The 26243-nt window shown below is 42.0% G+C and overlaps 2 protein-coding genes across 2 annotated transcripts; both read left to right on the top strand.

Annotated features, from left to right (window-relative positions):
* The first annotated feature begins 875 nt into the window (after nucleotides 1-875).
* LOC137892103 (deoxyribonuclease-1-like) lies at nucleotides 876-12181 on the top strand. The gene is made up of 9 exons (XM_068737021.1): nucleotides 876-1234; nucleotides 4856-4997; nucleotides 5260-5348; nucleotides 5508-5594; nucleotides 7411-7523; nucleotides 7911-8023; nucleotides 8157-8308; nucleotides 8499-8592; nucleotides 11991-12181. The coding sequence occupies exons 2-9, from the start codon at nucleotides 4857-4859 to the stop codon at nucleotides 12036-12038; spliced, it is 837 nt and encodes a 278-aa protein (XP_068593122.1). The 5' UTR covers nucleotides 876-1234; nucleotide 4856; the 3' UTR covers nucleotides 12039-12181.
* A 1769-nt stretch (nucleotides 12182-13950) lies between these two features.
* LOC137892102 (deoxyribonuclease-1-like) lies at nucleotides 13951-19049 on the top strand. Its single transcript, XM_068737020.1, has 9 exons — nucleotides 13951-14037; nucleotides 14657-14798; nucleotides 15630-15718; nucleotides 15824-15910; nucleotides 16741-16856; nucleotides 17154-17266; nucleotides 17377-17531; nucleotides 17620-17713; nucleotides 18830-19049. The coding sequence occupies exons 2-9, from the start codon at nucleotides 14658-14660 to the stop codon at nucleotides 18893-18895; spliced, it is 861 nt and encodes a 286-aa protein (XP_068593121.1). The 5' UTR covers nucleotides 13951-14037; nucleotide 14657; the 3' UTR covers nucleotides 18896-19049.
* The last annotated feature ends 7194 nt before the right edge of the window (nucleotides 19050-26243 follow it).

Genomic DNA, 26243 nt, shown 5'->3' with positions numbered 1-26243 from the left:
GGCTTGACCATGGCCTGGAGATAGGAAGGAGCTGTTACTTTCACACACACAGACAGACACACACACACACACACACACACACACACACACACACACACACACACACACACACACATCAACAATAGCAAAGTCATATGGCCAAGCATTGAACACACACACCTATTGCTACACCCCCCCGCCACCCACATCAACAATAGCAAAGTCATATGGCCAAGCATTGAACACACACACCTATTGCAACACCCCCCCCCCCCCCCCCACACACACACACACACACACACACATCAACATAGCAAAGTCATATGGCCGAGCATTGAACCTATTGCAAAACGCACACACATAAACAGATGGCAGAACGATTAACCATGAATCTGTGACCTACTGATGCCTGTGCTTAGCCACGTATACACACACAGTTCCTCTTTTGATGTTTCATGCGTTTTAGCCACGTACACATACAGACAAAGGTAACCTTTTATAACATATGACCGATATAACCTTTTTTGCATATAACCTTTTTTTATTCTTGATATTTTACCACTTATTGCTTAGGGATAGGGCTCCTACCTCATAAAGGTAGCAGTCAAATAACCTTGCCAAAGAGAACATATATTTGAAAGGTGAATCTGTTATATAATCCATGCTTTGCAACAAACCTGTATAATCGTTTTTCACTGTGATATCATGTTTCCATTGTCTTGTACCTAACAGTGAGCAGATGTGCCATACGTCCTGAGTAACAGTGTGTGAGTGTGTGTGTGGGGGGGGTCACGAAAGTCAGAATAGACGGAAGGGGGTCAGGTAAGGCCCTGACCAGAGCAATAGCCTGTCTGGGCGGAGTACAGCGCTCCTAGCTGTCTCACAAGACAGAGGGCTGGACTTCCTCTGGCTCTTGCTCAGCTGATGATAAATACCTTCGATTTTAGAAGATCAAGGCAGAAGAAGGAGGAGCGGCAGGTCGTAACCTGTGTTAAATTTAAAATTAATTTAACCAATCTCCGGACTTTTTGGCAAAACACTTTGCTCACTGGTTTAGGTTTTATTCTTTTTCTGGTGTTGCAAACTTGTTGTAGACCACTTTTTCTCTGATTTGGAATCCAAAGAAATATATTTTGAATTGAATTAAATAAACAAGTGAAAACTATTTTATTTTGCTCCATTTTTCCATCCCGGACAGGACATCGAAACCAAGAGAGAGGGGTCTCCTCTAGGGGGAGATCATTCAGCCACTGAAGTAAGCTGCAGCACGCTCACACCACGGCACATCACTGATACCATCTCACACACACACACACACACACACACACACACACACACACACACACACACACATAGTCACATGCATTCTTAAAGTAGGAGAGACCTGGGGACACCTCCGGTCACCAACGACCGTGAGTTTGAAAGAGATTCAAACCTGTGGATCTCAGAGCAGAGATATAAAAAAATATCTTTTTAAAACCAATTGCTATCCGAGCACTACATTATACTAAAACGTAGGTGAAAAAAAAAAATCTGCATATTCACATAACACTGAAACATTTGACAAGTGAAATACAATGTTAAATGAAGCTCAACACCTACGAGGGCTACAAATACACTAAATGCAACTAACTAAGTGCAGACACATGAATACACGCATAACGGGATGCTTCATCATTAACGGACAATGCATATAATCAAAATGATTAGAAAAAGAACCAGTCACATATATGTATATGACAACAAAGCAGGTAGAAAACCCAAATAACACAATACAACAGGCCTCTGCACATTCCAGCAACACTGCGGCGCTAAAACACACATTCTGTCACACACTAAAGGGCACCATTCAAATATTATTCACATCAGAGGGAACAATATTAATTCTTTGAATACAAAGAGTTTATTACCGCGTTTGTTCAGTACATCAAGAGGTCCTTTTCGATTGCCATGGACGACAGTGATGACAGTGATGACAGTGATGACAGTGGAGCCTCCCCAGTTGTACTTCTTGAATATGTTTCAATGCGTTTGAGGGCTGAAAATGTCCGCTAGACAGAAGCAGTAGATATTGGGATTGTCACCGCCAAACATGCCAAAACGCTAAAAATGTAATGTCACGTAAAAACGTCTTACATATCTTTAAACTTGAACTCTTACTACTACAAAGTTCTGCTACCTAGTTTCACAACAGTCACGCTAGCCCACTGACCAATCGAGTCACACGTTAATGCTGACGTACTTGGAGTTCTGTAAGAAGGCTCTGACATGTCAAAGAATACGCCCAACATGTCAAACTAAAGATCTGATTGGTTGAAGACTATGACAATCAACAGTATCGTCCCCATTTACTTAAACTGCAAAGAGATTCACTTGTCAGTCTGAAGACCTCTTGGTGCTAAGCAGAGCAACTGAGGAAGACAGTAACTGTGCAATGAGATAATAAGCTAATGGGAAAAAATATTTAGAATATATGTAGTGTATTTAAGAAAAAAATTTCAATTATAAAATAGCATAACTTTGTGATTCTGTCTAGGCCAGCAGAGAAGGCCTTGCTGGCCCTGATGGCCCACAACTGGGTTTAAATACTCTGTTACAAGTAAAAGTCATGCATTCAAAAAAGTAGCATCAAAATATAGCTTATTTACTTAAACAACCAAACGTAAAAGTAGCTATTCATTGTGTTGAATGTCCCATTTCATTATAATGTATTTTATAATACTGGATTATCATAACTGATGGATTTATGTGTAATTGTTACTAATGTTGCAGCTGGTAAAGGCAAAACTAATTGTAACAAATGTATATGCTGAGATTTAGCATGATCAATATTAATACATCATATTTTATCAATGTTTTTTTTGTTTTAACAATCTGAAGCTGCAAAGTAACTAAAGCTGTCAAATAAATAAAGTGGAGTAAAAAATACATACTTCTGAATTGTAGTGGAATAGAAATACACAGGAGCACAAAATGGATGTACGGTGCAGAGATATGGATATACTCAAGTAAAAGTACCTCAAAAGTACAGTAGGCCTACTTGAGTGAATGTACTCATTCCACCACTAAATGCCACTTACTGATTCCATCCATCACAGCACAATAGAACATTTTCTGAGGTCTCAATAATGGCGCACCCATCATCACACTCATCTCTGCCCATCTTTTGAAATATGAATGAATTTGGAAACAATGTGAAACTTGATTGATGATTATATTTAAGAATGCATCTACCTCTGAAAGTGTATAAGTAAGTCTAGCCTTCAGAAAACAAGTGTGTCTTAAGACGACACATGTTATATTTCCAGGCTGTAGTTTGGTTCACCTCATGTTTTTATGGGAGATATTATTTTTCATTTTGGCGTGAAAACCATGTAAACATGACTCAATAGAAGAGAGAGATTTCATCACACATGACCTCAAATCAACTCCCTTTATCACATATTCACGCCATCTGTTGCCTTCTCACTGCTACCGTGAACACCGCAGCTAAAAATAGCCTCTGTTGATCATCTGTACACTCTAGTTCAAGAGGTGCTTTGACCGGTGCAATTATCAGATAATAATCCTTAATAACCCTTCTAATGTTAATATTGTGATTTACATTGTAAATATAAGCACTTAAATGATCTCTTTCTCCATGTAAACACATGTTCAAATATGTAGCTACACAATGCTAGCATTTTTGTTTTTTACAAATTAAAGTTTTTAAGGTGCAGGTTTGAAAGTAAATTTCTCTTATAATTTTAGAAATCTTATTATTTCTAAACACAAAAACAACACGAGCCATTAAATGCTCTATCTAAGTTATATTGTACATGCTTGTATTCTCAGTGGTTGGTGCCTAACAGATTTATTATATATCAATTGTGAAATTCTTCCACAAAACATACTGCAAATATTGTTTTTTGGAATTTTACTTCCATAATATTTTCCCAAAAAGTTCTTCCACATACACCTACTGTCAGGTTCAATGCGTTTGCATGCAACCTTTACATGGGAGCTGACAGAAAATGTATTTCATTTAGCAGTACACACTCTAAATGTCACACAGCAGGGGCGGATCCAGACGTTGTAAACATTCGGGGCTCAGCCCAAACCTGGTGGGGGGGCCAGTCATTTTTTTGTGCCCTATTTACGGCAGCTTTATGCACGCAAGCAAATTGAGATAATAGAACGCCTAAAATCTATACATCTTTCGGGAAAAACATGAGAGTTGCCAAGGAAACAATCATCCTATATTTTATCTTCTTGTTCTCAAACTGTATTCATCATTCTGACACCGTAGCCCAACAAGTGTTGAGGATGAAAAAAAGTCAAAGATTGTCTTATTACTATTTTTGAATTCCATAACATACTTAATTAGGCTAGGAATTAAGTGTTAACAGCATTAATAATCTTGAACTTATTTTTGTTACACAGTTGGAGAACAAGTCTTGCAGATTATCTAACATTATACACAGGGACTGGTTTTGCTTGATCTTTAATAAGATGTTATTTTAAAGGTGAAGATGATTCAATAAACACAGGATATGGTTTTTACTCTGGCTGACTAAATGTAAAATATGGCAACAGTATGCGTATAGGATAATAAAAAGTTCACCACATTGTATTTTACAACCTTTGTACCAAGAATCACCTCCACAACAGTGTGACCAGGGTGACAGAATAATGATAGAAGATAGAGATCCTGCTGGCGTGTGTCCAGGGGTGCAGATGTTGGTGAGTCTCTGACTCCCACAGCTGGGCAGAGAGTCTTTCAGGCTCCTCTAGCATGCAGTATAACTATTACATGCTACCTGTCCATGTGTCATAAAATCAAGATTTAGAATGATGTATTTTAAATATACACACTAATGTGACCTCTTTGGCCCAGGATGCGTTGGGTGTGTGCCTTGGGCCTCTTGTCGGCCCTGCTGCATCTGTCTACCTCCCTGCTGCTGCTGGGAGCCTTCAACATCCAGACATTTGGAAACCAGAAATCCTCCAACCCGGCTCTCATGAACATCATCAGCACGGTCTGAAAATGTTTTGTTTTTTTGGCATCCAATATTCCTTTTTTTAAGACTGTATCTCATCAATATAAAGAGGATATATTTTGAACAGCGCTGAGTAACGTTAAAATACCACAAGGTTTACTCGACATCTGGCCTCCCTTCAATTGCAATAGTTTCAGGAGAACTCTACTTGAATCGAACGAAACTAAACAGACCACTAATATAATAAGACGGCACTGCCGCAAGAACTCTAATCAGATATGTGTTGTTTTCTGTTTCTCAGATTGTCTGTCGCTACGACATCGTTCTGATCCAGGAGGTCAGAGACAATGATCAGACAGTGACTAACAGACTCAGGACGGCCGTCAACGGGTTAGACTAACCACACACCTTATATAGTGCTTATATTACTACACACAGAATATAGTGACCTTCTGTAGAAGTTAAGTTGGACGGCTCATGAACTCACATTATGATTTGAGACAAACAAAATGATGGTCTACATCTGTGTGTTTGTGTGTGTTTTCACAGTGTGTGTGGTCAGCACAGGTACGACTACACCGCCAGCAACCCTCTGGGTCCTAATGTACACAAGGAGAAATATGCCTTCTTCTACAGGTAAACAGAAAGAGGCAAAAACAACCGATCCTCTGTTGGAATCCTCCGTTGAGATCCCACATCAGTGAACAGAAAACAAACTATTTCTCTTTTAAAGTTATACTTCAGATCTGCACAGTGTCTTTGTCCTTATTGTCAGCGATTAGTGCCAGAAAACTACTTATGTAAAAGTAGCCAACATTACAATTAAAATACTCAACTACAAGCATTCAACATCGAATACATAAGTATTATCAGAAAAACGTAAAGTATCACAAGTATAACCACATAATGCAGCAGACTGGGCCCTGTCACAGTAATAGATTACAATGCTAGATTATTATTGTTAGCTGGTCTTGGTGGAGCCAATTTGAACTAATTGATCTAATTTCCTAATTTAATCTGTACCAATGCCTCATGTTATAATGTATGTTATATGTTTTGTATGTGAAAGCACAATCTGAAAAGTAACCTTAAGTAAAGTAACTGAAGTAAACTGAAGTTATTGTAAATATTTGCCTCTGAGATATAGTGGGGCGGACGTATTTAGTAACAGGAAATGGAAACACTCAAGTTCAAGTAACTCAAAATTGTACATGTATATAGCGTCCAAAACTTGTAGCAGAGTGTGAACCTTAAGTTGACACATGTTTCTGGTCCTATGCACATAACTCACACCGACGTAGGTGAAAGCAAGAAAGCTTTTATTGATCCAATTCCCTCGTACAAGTTGGTGAAACAACTTCCTTTCTTCCTAAAAGTATCGCTGTTTATCTCGACACACTCAAGAAGTCCACAGATTAATCCACAGATTGTTCCACAACATAATCCACACAACACGGTTACTCCCCACCACTGGTTTTTATGAAAGATGGTTCAGTACAGATATTAGCAGATCGGAGTTTACAGTAAATATGGGTGATCATGTGTCACGTACTACAAAACTCTACACTATTGACAGCTTTTCATGCCATCGAATGCAATTTCTCAACAAAGGCACTTAAAGGGCCAGTGTGCAGGATTTAGGAGCATCTAGTGGTGAGTTTGCAGATTCAAACCAACTGAACGCCCCTTCGCTCATCCCTCCTTTTACAAAGATGATGGAGAACTACAGGCGCCTTCAGGTAACACAAAAAGCCAGCGTTTGGTTTGTCCATTCTGGGCTACTGTAGAAACATGAAGGAGAAGACCCACTCTCTACGTAGCTAAAGACTCATTCTAAGCTAACAAAAACGCAACGATTCGTAGCTTCAGGTGATGAAAACATTCAAACAACACTCTGCCAATAGATCCCCCAAAATCCTACACACTGTTCCTTTTTGAATGCAAATTACTTGCAGATGTGTTGTGAAAAAATAAAATACATTTGAAATTCCCATATCATATGGAGTGTCACATAATTGCATAACATGCACAATATACAGCATAGCCCACCATACTAGCTACTATATAAATAGCCCACTTTAAAAACACCAAACACATCATGAAATTTTAATTCTGCAAAGAATACTGGTGAATACAGAATACCTTTTGGTCCAACTGTATTTAGTAACACAGACTTCCTTTGGTAATTATACTTACATTTGTTGGGCAAAAAAAACAAAAACATGACACAACTGCACATTACATTCATCCATTCACACATTCAGGACCGGTCAAGCTGCTCCCTAGTGGTCACAGGACCGATAAATGACTTCTGAAAATGCTCCAGCGATGCTGTGAATAGCTGACTACAGGAAAGGGTTGATGAGCTTTAACCGCTTTTTGAAGACTACTTCAAAGGCAATGTGTTTACAGTTAGTGAGAGATGTGGTTAAGTACTATCTTTCCTCTGCAGGACGACGACGGTGGCCGTGGTTAGATCCGCCATCTACAACGACGTTCCCTACGGTTTCTACGGTCGCTTCAGCCGCCCGCCCTTCATCGTCGAGTTCACCTCCGAACAAGCCGGTACGCTCTGAAAGAGTGCGGCAAAGAACAGAGAGCGATAACTCTTTCTCACTGTCAGACGCCAGTGATGTAGATTGCCTCTCTTGTTAGGCGACCAACTGAGAGCTAAACACCAGACGTGTGTGAGAGATTCTGAGGTCACGATCTGTTGGTCACCAAGGCCCCTTTAAAAACTGTTTTGTCTTCAGTTGAATTCTGACTGCCATACAGTATTTATGTCAGCCACATAGGGCCGGCAACTCTGTCCTGCCACATTTAAAAGACAGTGAGCTCACTTTTTTGTTATATGAATCATGTCTGCCATATCCAAAACATCAACTTGTCTCTTGTCATCTCACATTTCCCTCTTCGTTCACTCACTCCTTTCTCCTTCCTCCTGTTTTATAGTTGTGAGGAACTTTGTTCTGATCCCCCAGCACACCTCTCCAAGAGCCGCTGTGCAGCAAATCGATGCCCTCTATGACGTGGCGACTTATGTCATCAATCAATGGAACACCAATGTGAATGTTCTCCTCCAGAAAACACGCAAAACCAATTATTTGGTGGAATTTTTTTTAAAAAGAGTGTAAAGGATGATTAATTTGTTAAAATACGAGATGGGGATGGTTGAAACTATTTCTGCTCTCTCTGCAGAACATCGTGCTGCTGGGCGACTTCAACGCTGGAGGCACTTACGTAACGCCCCCCAGATGGCAGCAGATCCGCCTCTTCACGGACCCGCAGTTCCACTGGCTGATCAACAACGCTGCGGCCACTTCAGTGCGAACAGGCTTACCTTACGACAGGTGGACACACACACACACATACACACTTGCATGCACACACACACACACAGACACACACACGGACACATACACGGACACACACACACACACACACACACACACACACACACACACACACACACACACACACACACACACACACACACAGGTGTACAGACTCTAAATTCCACTCCTCTTCCTGTATCTGCAGGATTGTGGTCACTGGTGCCATGAACACTAGAGTGGTGCCCAACAGTGCTGGGGTCTACAACTTCATGTTGGCCTTTGGTCTCACCTTGCCGCAGGTAAAAACAACTTTAGCTTTAACTTTCCTCAATAATAGAATTCACATTTTTATGTGTGCCGTTGTCATCGTGGCCGTTGTAGCGGGCTAATTTCGGTTTAAATTTATACTTCCACGGCAAGGGAGAATCAGTGATCAAAAAGGTGGATCATCCAGGACCGTTCCTCAAATGTGACGATGTCGACTACATAATTTGTGGGCGTGGCAGACATTGTTTGACCTCTTCTCTGATTTTGAGGCGGCTGTAGCTCAGTGAGTAGAGCGTGTCGACCTCCAACCAGATGGTTGACGGTTACAAAGTGTAGAGAGTAAATGAGTAAATGAGTAGAAAGGAAGAGTGTGTCAAGAGTGTGGATTAATTGGCAGAAATAGAACATAATATTCATACATTTGTTTTTATTACTGTATAATGACTGAAACTAAGAAGGCTTATGCTTTACTTCGCTTAGAAAAAGACATTTTTTATCTTTATAGGAAGCGGGTCCTCCTCCACAGAGTCCGCCATGTTGCACCGCCATGAGCCTTTCTTTAACTAAAGGTAGTGATAAGCTCCAACGTTACTGGTGCTTTTTATTAGTACGTTGTAATGTTTCGGTGTAGTTTATTATCACGCTGCAGGGAGCATCTCCTCTGCTCTGTCTGTCAGGGCTGATTACATTACATTACAGTCATTTAGCAGACGCTTTTATCCAAAGCAACTTACAATTCAGTATCTATCTACACACCGTAGACGCAGCTACGGGAGCAATTTTGGGGTTAAGTGTCTTGCTCAAGGACACATTGACATGAGACTAGTAGAGCAGGAGCCGGGGGATCGAACCACCGACCCTCTGATTGAAAGGTGGCCCTGCTCTCCACTTAGCCACGATCACCCATCCTTCAACGACACTCACGCACACATGGAACTAAGTCAGCATACAGAGCACAGAGGCTGCAGAGGAAAAATCCAAAACTTTATCAATACATCTGTTCAACGAACATGAACATGTAAACGAAAGTGAAACCTAATTCAATCTGCTCTGTCTGCAGCCTCTCCTCCACCGCTGCTATGTTTAAACAAACACAACGATCGGCCAAAAGCTTTTTCTTTTCTTTTTTACAAACATGCTAAAACCGAAGCTGTCTGTCCTCAGTCTGTTTCTGTTAGTTCCTTATGAACTTCTCTGCTGGCTGAGACGAAGCAGACAGGAGGACAGAATCAATGACTGATACTATACTATCAATGAACCACGGGGACAAACAGGACTCAAAGGCACTCAAATGGATCAGTCAAAAAAACGTAGTCGATGAAAAACTGGCAGAGAACATAACACTAGGAGAATCACTGAAACGCTGGACACAAAGGACTAAGATGAACCGGCACAGAGACAGGGGAACACAGGGTTCAAGTACAGTGGGGAGGTGTAGGTGATGGGACACAGGTGGGATCAATCAGGGGCGGGGCAGACAATCACTGTGGCGGGAAAACACAAAGGCAGGAAGTGAAGTGACATGAAATGAGAGGAACATGCCAACCATTATGAAATACAGCCGCCTTTAATAACTCTGGACTAACATGTTGGTTGGAAATTCTTTTAGAAGCTCCATCATCGTTGTGCCGTCGATGAGTGACTGCATATGTTAGTACCCCATATATAAGGTGGTCATTTGTATTATTTTGTGGCCTCTACTTAAAGCCCGCCATTTTGCTTAGTTTATGATGGATAGGACATTTTAGGATATCATATTATAATGTAGTCTTAGAGTTTTTAGTAAGGCCTTTATAGCTTAATATGTAATAATTATTTAAGATCCCTTACTGGTTCCAGTCATTTTTTTGTCCATTAATATTATTCCCTCCCCGCGGCTCTCATCCCTGCAAATTTGACTATTTTCTTTGATTCCTTAAATAAAACCTTTGGTTAATTTTTACGAAATATGTCTCTGTCTCATAATGGTAATGAATCTGTAGGCCTTAACAATTCTAAAAGAAATGATATCTTACGGTTAAGCTTAAACTTCCTGGGGTGTGATTCCCCAGGTGGCGTTGTTGGTTCCTTCATTTTCCCCCAAAGGCCGCGCACATAAACATTACAGTTGCTGCTCTAGAGACGATATTTAGTTGTATCTCAATTATGAATGACTTCTAATCTTGATCTGAATTTTTTTGTTTTTCAAATTCTATACAAGTTTGTAAAAGCAATGATTTAGTCATGAGTATTTAAGAGTAGCTCCTTGCAGTGATTAAATCCTACAAACCACTTCATGTTTCATCCTCTTGTCACAGCGTAGGAAAGCACATCGCTATTGCCATGGATCATTTATTGTAACCAGCATTAACTAGCTAGCTAACTAGTGGACAGCTGACTAAGTGGCTAGCTTGCTAGTTCCAGCATGCTTTAATGCTACACTGGTTACAGAATATGAGCTCAGCAGCAGCTCTGGGTCTTACTCCCCGCCACTCCAGGGAAGGACAAGCTACCATAACTATCAAAAATCACAATTTTCTTTTGTGCTGGTCAAATGAACACAAAACCGTTCATTGCGTTCTACTTCTGTTCCATTTCAATGGTTTTCTCCTTGCAGCAGTGATGTAGAAGTATAGTGACGGCTTGGTCAATGCACGGTGACATCCCTGTTGGGAGGTTACAGGTGAAACAGATTGTGAACACGAGGAGGTGTCAGTAAGACGTTGTTATGAATCCCAGTGTTCTTCTTGGCAAGACCCGCCCTGCGCAGCCATTCAAGAGCAAGGATTGGCCAGCAACCATGCTCACCGAGGTACTGGTAGCCTGAGTTGTTCAGGTTCTATGCCCTGACCAATGGGCTATACTGGCCCAAACTAGTCAAGGTCTAATGCCTAAACCTACACAGGGCAGTTTTGCCAAGAAGAGCATGATTATTGCGCATCAGTGTATCAAAGTCCACCTCCATGCACCTCTAAAACTCACAAAAGAATCAGATTTTACGGAAGGTTATGTGCTGGACTGTTTCTTTCCTTTGAGCAGTTGCCAGGCAACCGAAGGAGACTTAAGGAAATTCTCAGACCAGCCGAGCAATAGTTCAGCTTAGGGCCCCAAATAATGCAGCACATTTTTATTTTTTTTATTTCAAGTGTTTGATTTTTTAAAGCAAACTTGCACACATACATGCTTGGTAAATGGTCATCAGTTTTGGTTGATGGTGCTGAAACATGCAAAACCAGTACTGTGTGTAGTCCTTCAGTGATGTAAGTGAAGAGGGTGTTTTGATGACTTGAGTTTTACAAAACATAATAAACCTGTTTTCTGTCGAACCGAGGACATCTTGCTGAAGCTGGACCAACTAGAAATTGTGCCACAGGGGAAACCCACAATGTTTTCTCTCTCTCTCTCTCTCTCTCTCTCTCTCTCTCTCTCTCTCTCTCTCTCTCTCTCTCAGGCATTGGCTGTCAGCGACCATTTCCCTGTGGAGGTGACGCTGGCGTAAAAGAGTACCTGAATCACGACTGCCAAAACCGTTGCAGAGACCTCCACGGTGAATTTGGATAATGATGACTCATGGGGGTGCAACCCGCTGCAACCATGCAGCATTGAATTGACTAGACCAAAATAAACAAATTATTTCTGCTATTCTGTTTTGTCATTTTTTTCAATGTTTCACCTTCATTGTATCAAGTAGCAGCACAATTTTCAGAGGTATGTATCGAAAATGTTGCACAATAAACTAAAGCTATCTGCATGTCGTGACGCCAGCAGCAGTAGCAGTACGTCTGAAAGAGACTTTATGAGGATCATTGTTAAAGATAAAGTACACGGCTAAAAATGAAAGTGACGATGTGATTTTTAACAGCTTCATTTCATTCCTTAATCACACAAATCAATCCTCTGACAACAAAAACTATCATTGCTTCAGATATTTCAGGCTAAATGTAAATAAAACTGTGAGATCACAAAGGCATCGCCCACTGTGGGCTGTTCAAATGCTCCCAGAGTTACTTTCATTAGTTATGGCTCTTGAAGTTACAGCAAGGCTAGGCACTCAGTGGAGACCGGCCTGTGGCAATAACTGACTGTTCGCTAAAGACCTCCCCCGAAAAGCAAATGTCCAATCACAGCTTAGCAACCGTAACTGGGCACAGTAGGTCTGTGAAGCTTTGGCTAACTAGCATACTGAATATTTCACAAAATATGGTTTAATGGTAAATTAGAACGGATTGATGTAACTTTAAATAAAGTATTTAGAAATTTGGATAGAAAACATTTTTGTCATTGAATCACTGGTGTCTATCAAGGTTCAAGGTTAAGTTATTGTCATTGTCCAACACAGGGTTAGCAACCAAATGCAGTTGTTCCTTTCTGCTACATAAGTGAAACAAACAAACTACTTATTATGGTGAGTGTTTCACGAGCTTGCTGGTTGAACAGTGAAGGTGAGCTGCTGCAGGGAGCTGTACTCAATGATCTTAGCACAATTGACACAAATGAACACGTGACACCAAAGGCAGATGCGTTTTTCAACTAGCGTCACAAACTCCCCAAACGCATGTATCATTCTATTAGTTTCCCCTCTCTCCTCTAGCCCCTTCTCTTTTTAAGCATCTCCATATACATGCCCAGCGACTTCTGAACGGAGTCTTTGGTGATGAAGTTTCCAAAGTGTTTGATGTCGGCGTCTCTGTTGGACGTCAGCTTGTCGATGGTTGGCTTCCTCATCATGGACTTGGTGGTCGCTTTGGCGTGGTCTGTGAAGTGGACAGATGAACAATTGTTCTCCAAATTCTTCATCATTTTTAAACACAACAAATGGTGAGGAGGATTTATTTTCACTCCAGGCACCTAAAAAATGGTACAATGATCTTATGTTACTATTTTTAAGTTACATACCTACATACATAAGTGGGGTGAAATTTAACATAAAGAGCATTATTATTCTTGAAACCTATTTTTGAACAATTAAAAACAAACCAGGATGTGGGCTCTGCAGGATGATTGTTTCCTTGGGAATGATGTGCAGATTTTTAGGCTGTCCATTATCTCATAAGGCTAGTAAAATAATGTATATAGCTGACATGAATAGTTTACAATCCATCCCCGGCCCCCTCTTAGGTTTGGGCTGAGCCCTGAATGGATCCGCTCCTGCTGTGGAGCCCTGCAAATGTTACCTATCAACACAGTGAGTTGGAATTTGAGTTGAATAATTCTAGAAACTAAATCAAATCAAAATCAGGAATTCTTTGAATTTCTATTATAAGACTGACACATTGTAGCCGACACATAAAACCACTGTGAGAGTCAATTTTGCCGAACGGGCCTCCTTGACCTGAAAACCTCGATCCCCACCTGCAACACACCTCCTCTCTTCACCCCTCCCCTCCAGCCTGACCCGGTCACATGCACTGTGCAGGTAAATAAATTTCACACAAGCAAAGCCTCTGTGCCCTGCTCTCAACAGGCCTTCTCCTTCCCCACACGACTCACAGAAGCAGGTAAATATGCACCTCGGACTCTTCTTTCATGCTAAAATCTTTTTTCTCGTCACAGTAACATGGATGAATTATTTATTACAATATTAAAAAACAGTTTGTTGTCGCGGAGAATCATCTTTCTTGCAGACTATCTAACACTATGCACAGATCATACTTTATGTCACAGTAACACAGTTTATGGTTTTTAATCTGGCTGACTAGATGTAACTTACAGTCACATTTTATGTTGGATCACCAATACAAAAAGCCACCACACTCGAGCTGATGATATTTTACAACCTTTGCACCCGGAATCCTCTTCGCACCAGTGTAACCACGGTAAAAGGAAAATGTATTCTCCCACAATGCTGGAAGTAATATTCTACCCAGGATCCCCTCTGCAAACAGCAGCGCATGAAACGACTCGCAGTGAGATAAACTTACAGGAATAGAGATCCTGCTGGCGTGTGTCCAGGGGTGCAGGTGTTGGTGCGTCTCTGACTCCCACAGCTGGGCAGAGAGTCTTTCAGGCTCCTCTAGCATGCAGTATAACTATTATTACTCTGTCCATGTGTCATAAAATCAAGATTTAGAATGATGTATTTTAAATATTCACACTAATGTGACCTCTTTGGCCCAGGATGCGTTGGGTGTGTGTGTTGGGCCTCTTGTCGGCCCTGCTGCATCTGTCTACCTCCCTGCTGCTGCTGGGAGCCTTCAACATCCAGACATTTGGAGACAAGAAATCCTCCAACGCGACTCTCATGAACATCATCAGCACGGTCGGGAACTGTATAAATATAAACGTTTTTCTTTCTTTCTTTCTTCCTTCTTTTTTTCTCAGACTGTTTCTCATTACAAGTACCCACATTTGAAGTGTAAAGACAATATATATTTGAACGGTGGAGTTTGGGGAGACTCACAAGAGGTAGATTAAATACAAAAACAAAAAAATGCATCCTACATTTCCCACAATGCAACCGTTAGCATTTTATAATTTCTCCAGACCCTCCTTGTCTGGTAAATACCCATGGCTTTTAAATTCTACTTTCCCAGTTTGTAATGCATGTTTTCAGTTTGTACTGTCCAAGCCCGAGCTCATATGATCCTAATGACATCACTATGACATCATAAGGGTCATTTTCTCCTCCAGAATACATCATACAGCTGTTTTGAGAGGTATTTAAAGTAATACTTCCCAGAGATCAACTGTAAGGATCCTTTAAAGGGACTCTGGTCCTTGGAAACAATACCACTTTCTTCCACAGGGGTCGCCAAAAACATAACAAGAAGAAAGCGTTAAATAAAGAATAAACATGACAAATTTACTTTGGTGTTCGTTGTTATTTGATAACAGCTGATCAATGAAACAATTTGTATAGGGTCGAGTGAAAAAAAACATTAGAGTTGAACTAGTAGAATTAGTGAAGTGCCCCTTTACTACCGACATTCATCATTACGGGAAAAGAGATGACTTGTTGGTTCCCCTCTTTAAGTTCTGTTTTCTGTGTGTTTTATGGAGAACCATACATGAATCAACTCATATAATAAGACACCACTGCTACAAGAACCCTAATAATATGTTTAGGACATACGTGTTTTGTATTTCTCAGATTGTCCATCGCTATGACATCATCCTGATCCAGGAGGTCAGAGACAGCGATCTGTCAGCGACTAAAAAACTCATGGAGCATGTCAACAAGTTAGACTGCACCTTACAAAACGCACATGTTATTATTATGATAATGATATTTATTATGATGTAAGATAAACAAAATTAGGATTTAATCTGTGTGTGTTTTCGCAGAGGTTCTCCTCAGTTCAGGTACAGCCACATCGTCAGCGAGCCTCTGGGTCGCAGCTCCTACAAGGAGAGATATCTCTTCCTCTACAGGTAAACAGAGAGAGGCAAAAACAACCGATCTGTTGTAAGAAATCCTACGTTGAGACCCCACATCAGTGACCAGAAAACAAACTTACATTGTTGGATTATTAATGCCGATTTTAACGTTGTAGCTGGTCTTAGTGGAGCTCATCTTAACATCTTGATATGCTCTGGGGCAGTTTAATCTGTAACAATTTGTCATATATTATAATGTATGTCATATGTTTTGTATGTGAAAGCTCAATCTGAAAAGTAACAGTGAGTAAAGTAAGTACCTTAATTGTAAACATTTGCCTCTGAGATGTAGTGGAGTAGAGAGGTATTTAGTAACAGCAAATAGAAACACTCAAGTACCTCAAAGAAACCTCAAAACTGTACTGAGGTGCAGTACTTGAGTACATGTACTTAGTTACTTCCCACCACAGGTTTAATTAAAGCCGGTTCAATATACATATTAGCAGATTGAAGTTGGTGAAAACGCCACACTTTCGACTGCTTTTCGTAGCATTGAATGCAATTTCTCAACGAATTCACTTAAAGGGCCAGTGGGCAGGATTTAGTGGCATCTAGTGGTGAGGTTTCAGATTTAAACCAACTGAAGACCTCTACCTTCACAAGCGTGTCAGAGAACTGTCCTATCCTATGGCAGTTATACCTAAATTATTTTCCTTGGCGAAAAAAAAAAAAAAGGCATGACACATCTGCACACCACATTCACCCTTTCAGGATTGAGCTGCCCCCTAGTGGTCGGCCCCAGAAGGCACAGGACTTACTTGTTCAAAAGTAAAAGTTTTTACAGACAGTGACAGACGTGGTCAAGTAGCATCTCTCCTCTGCAGGGAGCAGACGGTGTCCGTGGCTAAAAACTACACCTACGACGACGGCTGCGAGCCGTGTGGGACGGACACCTTCAGCCGAGAGCCCTTCGTCGTCATGTTCACCTCCAAAGAAACCGGTAGGCCCCGGGGGGAGTGCGGCAAGTCCGCTTTTTCTCTGTCACCAGTGATGTCGATTACCTCGTTTATTAGGCAATCAACTGAGAACTTGTGTGAGATTCTGAGGTCACAGATCTATTGGTCACGAATGCCCCTAAAAAAAAACCTCTAAGACTTGTAAATTCTTTCTGTCACACAGTATTTATGTCAGACAAATGTTGGCAGTGTTGGCATCTCTTTTCTGTCATATCCAAAAATCTCAACTTCCTCCTTCACACATTTCCCCCCTTCATTCACTCCTTCCTCCTTTTTTATAGCTGTGAGGAACTTTGCTCTGATCCCCCAGCACACCTCTCCAGACTCTGCTGTGAAGGAAGCCGACGCCCTCTATGACGTGGTGACTGATGTCCGCGCCCGCTGGAACACCAATGTGAATGCTCTCCTCCAGAAAACACAGGAAAAAAAAGAGTGCAAAGGATGATTAATTTGTTAAAAATATGAGATGGTGGGTGGTTGAAACTATTTCTGCTCTCCCTGCAGGACATCGTGCTGCTGGGCGACTTCAACACAGGCTGCAGTTACGTATCAGGCTCCGACTGGCAGCAGATCCGCCTCTTCACGGACAAGAGTTTCCACTGGCTGATCACCGACGAGGCCGACACCACGGTGTCACACACTAACTGCCCTTACGACAGGTGGACACACATGCATAGACACTTGCATGTACACACATCACATGCCACACAGAGACTCTTAATTCCAACCCTCTTCCTGTATCTGCAGGATTGTGGTCACTGATGACATGATGAAGGGAGTGGTGCCCGGCAGCGCTGAGGTCTACAACTACATGGTGGACTTGAAACTCAGCCACAGTCTGGTAAAGATAACTTTAGCTTTAAATCTCCTCTATGATAGAATTAATATCAGTTGCAATGTAGTAAAAAAGGCCGGGTCTAGTAGGAGTTGCTTAAAACCAGCTGGGGATCGCGTTTTTTCTTGACCCTATTAATAAGTGGGTAGAGCGTGTTGTCTTCTAGAACGTTGGCTATATGATCACTGACTCCTTCTATCCACAAGTCAAAGCGTCCTTGAGTGAGACAAGATGATCCCAGTGCACTTTAAAGCAACCTACTTCTTCTAAAATGCTTAGGAAGCTGCATTTATGCGCTCGGGTTGGCTGCGGTTCTGAAAAGTGAAGCCAATGCAAAAGTGCCTTAAACTTGCATTCTCTCTAAAGGCCATCTGGTCGCAAAAAAGAAGTCTGATTGTATAGAAGTCTATGAGAAAATGACTCTACTTCTCACTTGATTTATTACCTCAGTAAACACTGTAAATCTCAGTGTCTAGGTTCAAGTCTTCTTCAATACATCATGATGTTCATTTAGTAAATTATGGTCCATTTAGAGTCAAATAGACCATAATCCAAGCCCTGGATTATGGTCTCAAGCCACGCCCTCAAGCAGACCCTGAATTCCAGGGTCAGCTTGAAGGCATGGCAACCTTGTTATTGACATGTCGCTACCGCTACCAGAGTCGTATACTGCATCTCTACGTCACTCCTCCGCAGTCCAAATGTGGTCACTTCCAGCTCACCGGTTGCAAAAAGCCAAGATGGCGACGACCAAAATGGCAAACTCGAGGCTTCAAAACCAAGATCAGCCGAGTAATAGTCCTACTCAAAGCCCCAAATAAAGCGTCTAATCTTTTTTTTTTTCTTTTTTAATGCACACACTTGGAAAATGGTCAGCAGTTTTGGTTGAAAGGCTGAAATGTAAAACCAGTACTGTATGTAGTCCTTTAGTGATGCAAGTGAAAAATGTTTTTGACGACCTTTTGAGTATATATATATATTTTTTTAACATACTAAATCATGTTTTACATGGAAAAGCCTGTTTTCTGTTTAACCAAAGCAATCTTCTATATGCTTATGCTGGACTAACAAGAAATTGTGCAACAGGAGAAACCTACTACGCTTTCTCTCCATCTCCCTCAGGCATTGGCTGTCAGCGACCATTTCCCTGTGGAGGTGGAGCTGATTGACCAGGCTGCTGCTGCCTGAATCTCGATTCCCACAAGTGTTGCAGAAACTTCCAGGCTGAACTGGAGTCATGAGAGATCAGTGGGGGAACTCTTTGCAATCACACAGCCTTAAATTTATGAGACCAAAATAAACAAATAATTTCTGCTATTAAACAGAAGTCCACGCACCTGTATTGTATCAAGTGGCAGCACAATTTGTAGTGGTAGGTATCGAAAAATGTTGCACAAAAAACTGAAGCTATCTGCATACAGCAGTAGTAGTAGTAGTAGTAGTAGTAGTAGTAGTAGTACGACTGTCTCAAAGACAAATCGAAAGATACTTTATTTCTTAATGCGACCATGGAGATCATTTCTTAAGATGAAGTACGCTGACAAAACTGAAAGTGAATCTTTTTATTCTTTAATCACACAAATCAATTCTCTGACCACATAAAAACTCCCATTGCTTAAGCAATTTCAGGCTAAGAAGCAGTCAAGTCATGTTATGTTGAGAAATCTGTCACAAAGGCATCGCCCACTGTGGACTGTTAAAATGCACCCAAGGTTACTTTCATTAGTTATGGTTCTTGAAGGTACAGTAATGCTAGGCACTTGGAGACCACCGGTTCGTGGCAATAACTGACTGTTCATTAAAGCCCGCCCCCAAAAAAGCAAATGTCCAATCACAGTTCAGCAACCGTAACCCAGCATGGTATGTTTGTGAAGTTTTGGATTTCTGTACAAACCAAAGCAGTGAATTTAGCTTTTCAAAAAGAAAAGAATGAGCAAAAAGTGTAACACATGGAATTGTGTTTATCTGCTTCGTCATAAACTTAAAATGTTAGCATGTCCGGCTAACTAGCTTACTGAATACATCTCAAAATAAAATGAATTTAATAAAATTTAAACCTTTATTTAACCAGGAAAATCCCATTGAGATTAAAAATCTCTTTTTCAAGGGAGACCTGGCCAAGACAGGCAGCAACATCAGAAACACATAGTTACAGACAGAAAATACAGAACAAGACAAGTTCAAAAAAACTAAAAGTTAAGAGACAATGACGAATCTGAGTTCATTTAAAAACATTTACATTTTTGGGAACCTGCCTGTATTTCTTTAATTTTAGATTTAAAAGCAGTAAGTGATATCAGTTCTTTGAGTTTTAAATCATTCCGCAACATATTCCACGATGAGGGTGCACAAAAGCCCTTTTACCCATTTCCGTTCTGGAATTTGGGATAGTGAGCATAAAGAAGTCCTGAGAACACAAGGAGTATTGTCTGACACGTTTCAGCATGATGAAGACACACAGGTAGTTTGGGAGCAGACCAAGGATTGCCTTATAAATGAAGGTGTACCAATGACAGAGCCTACGGGTGGCCAAAGAGGGCCATCCTACCCGAGAGTATAACTCACAGTGGTGAGTCAGAGCTTTACAATTGGTAATGAACTGCAGTGAACCATGGTAAGCTGTGTCTACCATACGAAGACAGTTAGCAGAGGTATGCTTATAAAGAAGATCACCATAGTCCAACGCAGGTAAAAAAGTAGCAGCAACTAGTCGCTTTTTTACTTTAGTTGAAAAGCACAGCTTATTTTGAAAATAAAAACCCAGTTTTAACCTCAACTTTTTCACCAGGAACTGCACATGTGGCTGAAAAGTGAGGGAGTCATCAATCAAAATACCCAGATATTTATAAGAGTGAACAACTTCTATTTCACTTCCTTCAAGAGTGACCACCAAAGGGATATTCTGTGGCCTACTCCGATAGTTTTAAAACATAAGGTTTGTCTTATCTGTATTTAGAACCAGTTTCAGTTGATAAAGGGTATTTTGAACAACATTGAAAGCATTTTGCAAGAGATCAATTGCCTGCACAAGAGTTGACGCACAGCAATATATCACAGTGTCGTCAGCATAAAAGTGAAAGTTAGCGTCCACCACATTTTGGCCCAGATTATTTATATAAACCGTAAATAAAAGTGGACGTAATACAGAGCCTTGTGGCACACCTTTATAGACGGTTGCAATATCAGAGGATAGACCCTCATATCTGATGCACTAAGATCTATTCTCAAGGTAGCTTGTGAACCAAGCAACCGTTTGCTCCGAGAGCCCCGAGTTGAGGAGCCTTAGCCTTAAAACATCATGGTCAACTGTGTCAAATGCTTTAGACAGATCAATAAATAGTGACGCACAATATTGCTTCTTGTCAAGAGCAACAGAAATGTCATTTACCACTTTCAGTGCAGCTGTAATAGTGCTATGTTTTTCCTAAAGCCTGACTGTTCGGTTGATAAAATGGCATTGGTGTATAAGAACTCCTTAAGTTGTTTGCTCACAAGAGCTTCAAGAAGTACAGATAAAGTACAGATAAATTAGATACTGGCCTATAATTATTTAACTAGCTGGGTCACCACCTTTAAACAGTGGGTGAAAAAAGGCAGATTTCCATTTCATTGGTATTTCGTTATTTTTCATTGCAGATTAAAAAGATATGCAAGTGGCTCTGCAACAAAATCAGCAGCCAATTTCAAAAAGTAAAGGTCTATCCAATCGGGCCCTGAAGATTTCCTATTATCTAAGCTTTTTAGGGCTTTATGAACTTCCTGCACAGAAAATGGGGTAAAATTAAAAGGCTGACCAGTATAAACTGGAACACCAGTACAGGGTTTCACAGACCTTGGACAACAAGAGTCAAACAGAGAACCAGAATATATGAAGTGTTTGTTAAAACAATTCAGTACCTCCATTTTGTCATGAACAGCGACAGAATCCTTCATAATAAAAGCAGGTAAAGCTTGTGAGTTCTTGCTCACAGAGGGATTTTATAGTTTTCCAAAATCTCCTCGGATCATTTAAATTTTAAATGATCCGAATTTTAAAATTAAACAAATCATGATAAAACCCTTGTTCATTAAAATGTTTAAGATTCCTCTTATAAATGATACGTGGTTTTAATTTAGGGACCTTAGTGTTCCTATAAGTTTCCGCTCTCTCCTCTAGCCCCTTCTCTTTTTAAGCATCTCCATATACATGCCCAGCGACTTCTGGGCATTTGGTGATGATGTTGAGAAAGTGTTTGATGCCGGCCTCTCTGTTGGACGTCAGATTGTCGATGGTTGGCTCCCTCATCATGGACTTGGTGATCGCTCTGGCGTGGTCTGTGAAGTGGACAGATGAACAATTAGCGCACCGATTCCAAAGGTGAAGTGAAGTCTCTGTTTTTTTTACCCTTACATTAATGCTGGCGGTGGTACTTTTATTGGTAGCATCAATAGGTAGTAACAACTTAGTCTTACATGTGACTACGCACACTGAAGCTAAAGTACCACAAGTGGAAGAGTACAAAAATGTAGTTAGACTGGCAAGTTCACTGGTCATGCATGAAAGGTGCCAATATACCTGGAATAGCCAACCACTTGGTCATGGTCTGCTTGGCTGTGGTGAGGATCTGGTCTTCAGGTACCAGCTGGTCCACCAGTCCTATCTTCAGGGCCTCTGACGGGTTGTAGAGCAGCCCCAACTGAAGAGCCACCTCTGTGGTTCTGTGGCCCAATGTGTTTTTCATGGTGTCCATTAACCTGCAGACAGCAATTCAGTTTTTGCTCAGCAGCGCCCCTTTGTTAGCTGATCAGTCGAGCTGTCAGAGCTAGCACGGAGCCCACACTGTCACTAACTGCACTCCCTGAAGAAATATTCACACCCAAGGCAGTGAATTTAGGGTATTTTTCGTCAAAACCAGATTTGGTGATTGTTGAAAAAGTAAAAAGATAGATAACGGCGGTTCTGGTGAGTTCTATTTTAGTCTGCGTTTGAGGGGCGGGGACTTAGCGAAGGGCTAATTGTTTACCACAGTCTGTTCAACTCTTGCCCAACTTGAAATGGCTTGGTACATGAACCCCAAAGGACGCACGGAACAACTCTTTCCAACAAAGTTCAATATTTATTTTTTCCTTATTTGTTGACTGGTTGGTCCATCAGGTTGAAAACCTTCAAAACACAAAAAGCTAAAGTTATATAGAAATGTAAATAAACTTCAAACAATTTCAATCCAAGAAATTAATGCAAACAGTACGCAGCACTAGTGTTTCAAGAAAGCACATCAAACTATCAATACAAATTGAACTATCAACCAAGTACACTCAAACAAAAAGCCAAACTCACACGCATTCAGCAAACCGATATGCATGCTGGCTGTGTGCTGCTTGGTTACCACTGTAAAATTCATCAAACAACACATCCCACCATCAATGACTTTCGAACCACTCCCAATACCAAACAATCATTACAACAAAAGTATTGTTACAGTACCAGTGGCTTCTTTGGTTGTACCATGAGTTGAATCCTTCCTTGGCTCTCTCTCTCTGCTGAAATGTTTGCTGAGAGAGACCTTCCAATTGCAGGTGTTCCAACTCAAAGTAATGAGCAGCCTGCACTGCCCTGCTGGTGGTGAATTATGGGACTTGCAGTCTTTTAGGCAAAGTCAAGTGAGCTGATCTGATGAGGAACTGAAATTAAACTTGAAAAATGGCAAAATTCCAGGGAGTTCCACCGTTTTGTCTCAACACCTCCCATTTGAGCTCCTGGTTTTTTAAACCCAGGGATGTCACACCAGTCTTTCAAGCCTCTGGTTGTTCTTCAATGGATAGTGCGACTGAACTCCTTCCTTTCCTCACCCACCTCATCAACACATCTCTTGTTTCAGGATGCTTTCCCACGGCCTTCAAGGCCGCCAGAGTCACCCCCCTTCTGAAGAAACCATCACTTGACCCCTCTGATGTCAAGAACTTCAGACCGGTTTCTCTTCTACCCTTTCTATCCAAAACACTTGAACGTGCTGTCAACTGTCTTCCTATCCCCACCAAAACAGCCTTTTGGACCCTCACCAGTCCGGGTTCAAAGTGGGTCACTCGACAGAGACGGCCCTCCTTGTGGTGACAGAGTCGCTTCACGCCGCGAGAGCTAACTCTCTCTCCTCTGTCCTGATTCTCCTGGACTTGTCTGCGGCGTTTGACACTGTGAACCATCAAATCCTCCTCACATCCCTCGAGGGGATGGGCGTCTCAGGCTCTGCACTCTCCCTGTTTGCATCCTACCTGACGGGTCGATCCTACCAGGTGACCTGGAGGGGGGCCGTGTCGGAACCACGCATGCTGACTACGGGGGTTCCGCAATTGTCAGTCCTGGGCCCCCTTCTATTCTCGCTCTATACAACATCTCTGGGTTCTGTTATTCGCTCGCATGACTTCTCCTACCATTGTTATGCCAATGACACCCAGCTGGTCTTGTCATTTCCCCCCGGTGACACCCAAGTGGAAACGCGCATCGCTGCGTGTTTGGCTGACATCTCGAAGTGGATGACGACACACCACCTCAAGCTCAACCTAGACAAAACTGAGCTACTGTTCCTCCCGGGGAAGGGTTGCCCGCACCGGGATCTGTCCATCACCATTGATGATACCGTGGTGACGCCAACTCGGACTGCGAGGAACCTGGGTGTGACCCTGGATGACCAACTGTCATTCTCGGCAAACATTTCATCCGTTACACGTTCCTGCAGATTCCTGCTCTACAACATCAGGAGGATTCGTCCCTTCCTGACTGACAAGACGGCGCAGGTTCTCATCCAGGCTCTTGTCATCTCCCGCCTGGACTACTGCAACTCACTACTCACCGGAGCCCCGGGGTCAGCCATCAGACCTCTGGAGCTTGTCCAGAAAGCCGCAGCTCGCCTGGTGTTCAATCGCCCCAAGTTCTCCCACACAACTTCCTTTCTCCGTTCTCTACACTGGCTACCTGTAAGAGCTCGCATCCAGTTTAAGACTCTGGTGCTAGCCTACAGGGCAGTGAAAGGAACAGCTCCTTCCTATCTCCAGGCCATGGTCAAGCCTTACACCCCCGCCCGACCACTTCGCTCTGCTGCCTCGGGGCGATTGGTTGCCCCGTCGCTCAGAGGTCCTGGCAGCCGATCGACCCGGTCACGGCTGTTTTCTGTCCTGGCCCCTCAGTGGTGGAATGAACTTCCCACTGACGTCAGGACAGCGGAGTCGCTGCCCATGTTTTTCTTGTTTCTGCACTGTACTTTGGCTCTGAGTTATGCTCTGCTTCATGCTCTTAGATGCTTGTTTGGAAAAGGAAATGTACTTATGACTTCTGGGGACTAGTAGTTCTTTTGATTACCAATGTTGAATGCACTTATTGTAAGTCGCTTTGGATAAAAGCGTCTGCTAAATGACTGTAATGTAATGTAATGTAATGTAGTAGGATGACTAGGCGTCTGACATCCCTATGCAGAATTGTTGCAGGGATTTTTGTTAAGAGCCTGTTGGTTCCTTCCTTGTTTGTTTTTGTGATCTCTCCTTTGTTTGGCTTCGTGACTGGGACGGGGTAGCTGGGAAAGGTTCTCACATGTACATGCCTTACGATGCCTTTCCTATCAGCGTTGACACTGACCACTCTAGCCACCTTGTACTGACCTCTCAGGGCATTTTGGTCAGCCAGCCATACCAAATCTCCTACTGCAACATTTCGCTCCTTGGTGTGCCACTTGTTTCTTACAAACAGATTAGGACCAGCCAACTGGCACCACTTCTTCCAGAATCTGCTGACCTCTCCTTGAATACTTTGGAGTCTTTTGTATGGGTAGCCGTCAAACTTGAAGTCTCCTGGGTCACCCTTTGGACTGGCCCGTCCTAGCAACAGAGAATTGGGGGTGATATACTCCACACATTCTTCCCTGCTTTGAGTTCTGGCATCGATGGGTCTCTCATTTGCGAGGTTGGCTGCCACGAAGAGAAATGTTTGGAATTCCCCCCAGGTGAAACCTCCGTCTCCACCAAGGTTGCTCAAGGCCCGCTTCACAATCTTGACAACTACCTCAGCTGCCCCATTCCTATGGGGAGAGTCTGCAGGGTGGATCCACCAAGACCACTCTGTTCCATGCTTGGCAGCATTTTCTTCAAGCTCAGACTTGTTCAGTTGGTCCAAAAATTTGTGAAGCTGCTTCAGAGCAGGCTTGGCCTCAACAAAGTTAGTGCCAGCGTCTGACCACAGATTCCTGGGGTATCCCCTCAGTGAAGTGAACCTCTGGTAAGCCAGCAGGAATCCTTCCGATGACTGGTCACTCACCACATCAGTGTGTATGGCTCTGGAGGCCATGCAACAGAACACAATTCCCCACACTTTGCATCTGACTCTTTTCTTTACTTCATCCCTCACTTCATAAGTGCCGAACAGGTCCATGGTTGTGAATTCAAATGGTGCAGCTGTGTCTGTTTGCTCTGGTGGTTCACTCATGATTTGTTGACACTGCCTTGCCTTGTTTTTACCTGCAGACCACACGGCTGTTTACTATTTTTTTGGCATGTCTTCTGCCTTTTATCA

Source organism: Cebidichthys violaceus, unplaced genomic scaffold (genome assembly GCF_023349555.1).
Source record: "Cebidichthys violaceus isolate CVI_PGR_0920_01 unplaced genomic scaffold, fCebVio1.0.p SCAF_75, whole genome shotgun sequence".
In the NCBI taxonomy this organism is placed as follows: Eukaryota; Metazoa; Chordata; class Actinopteri; order Perciformes; family Stichaeidae; genus Cebidichthys; species Cebidichthys violaceus.
The sequence above is the reverse complement of the archived record's forward strand: the minus strand, read 5'-3'. Positions and strand labels throughout refer to the sequence as shown.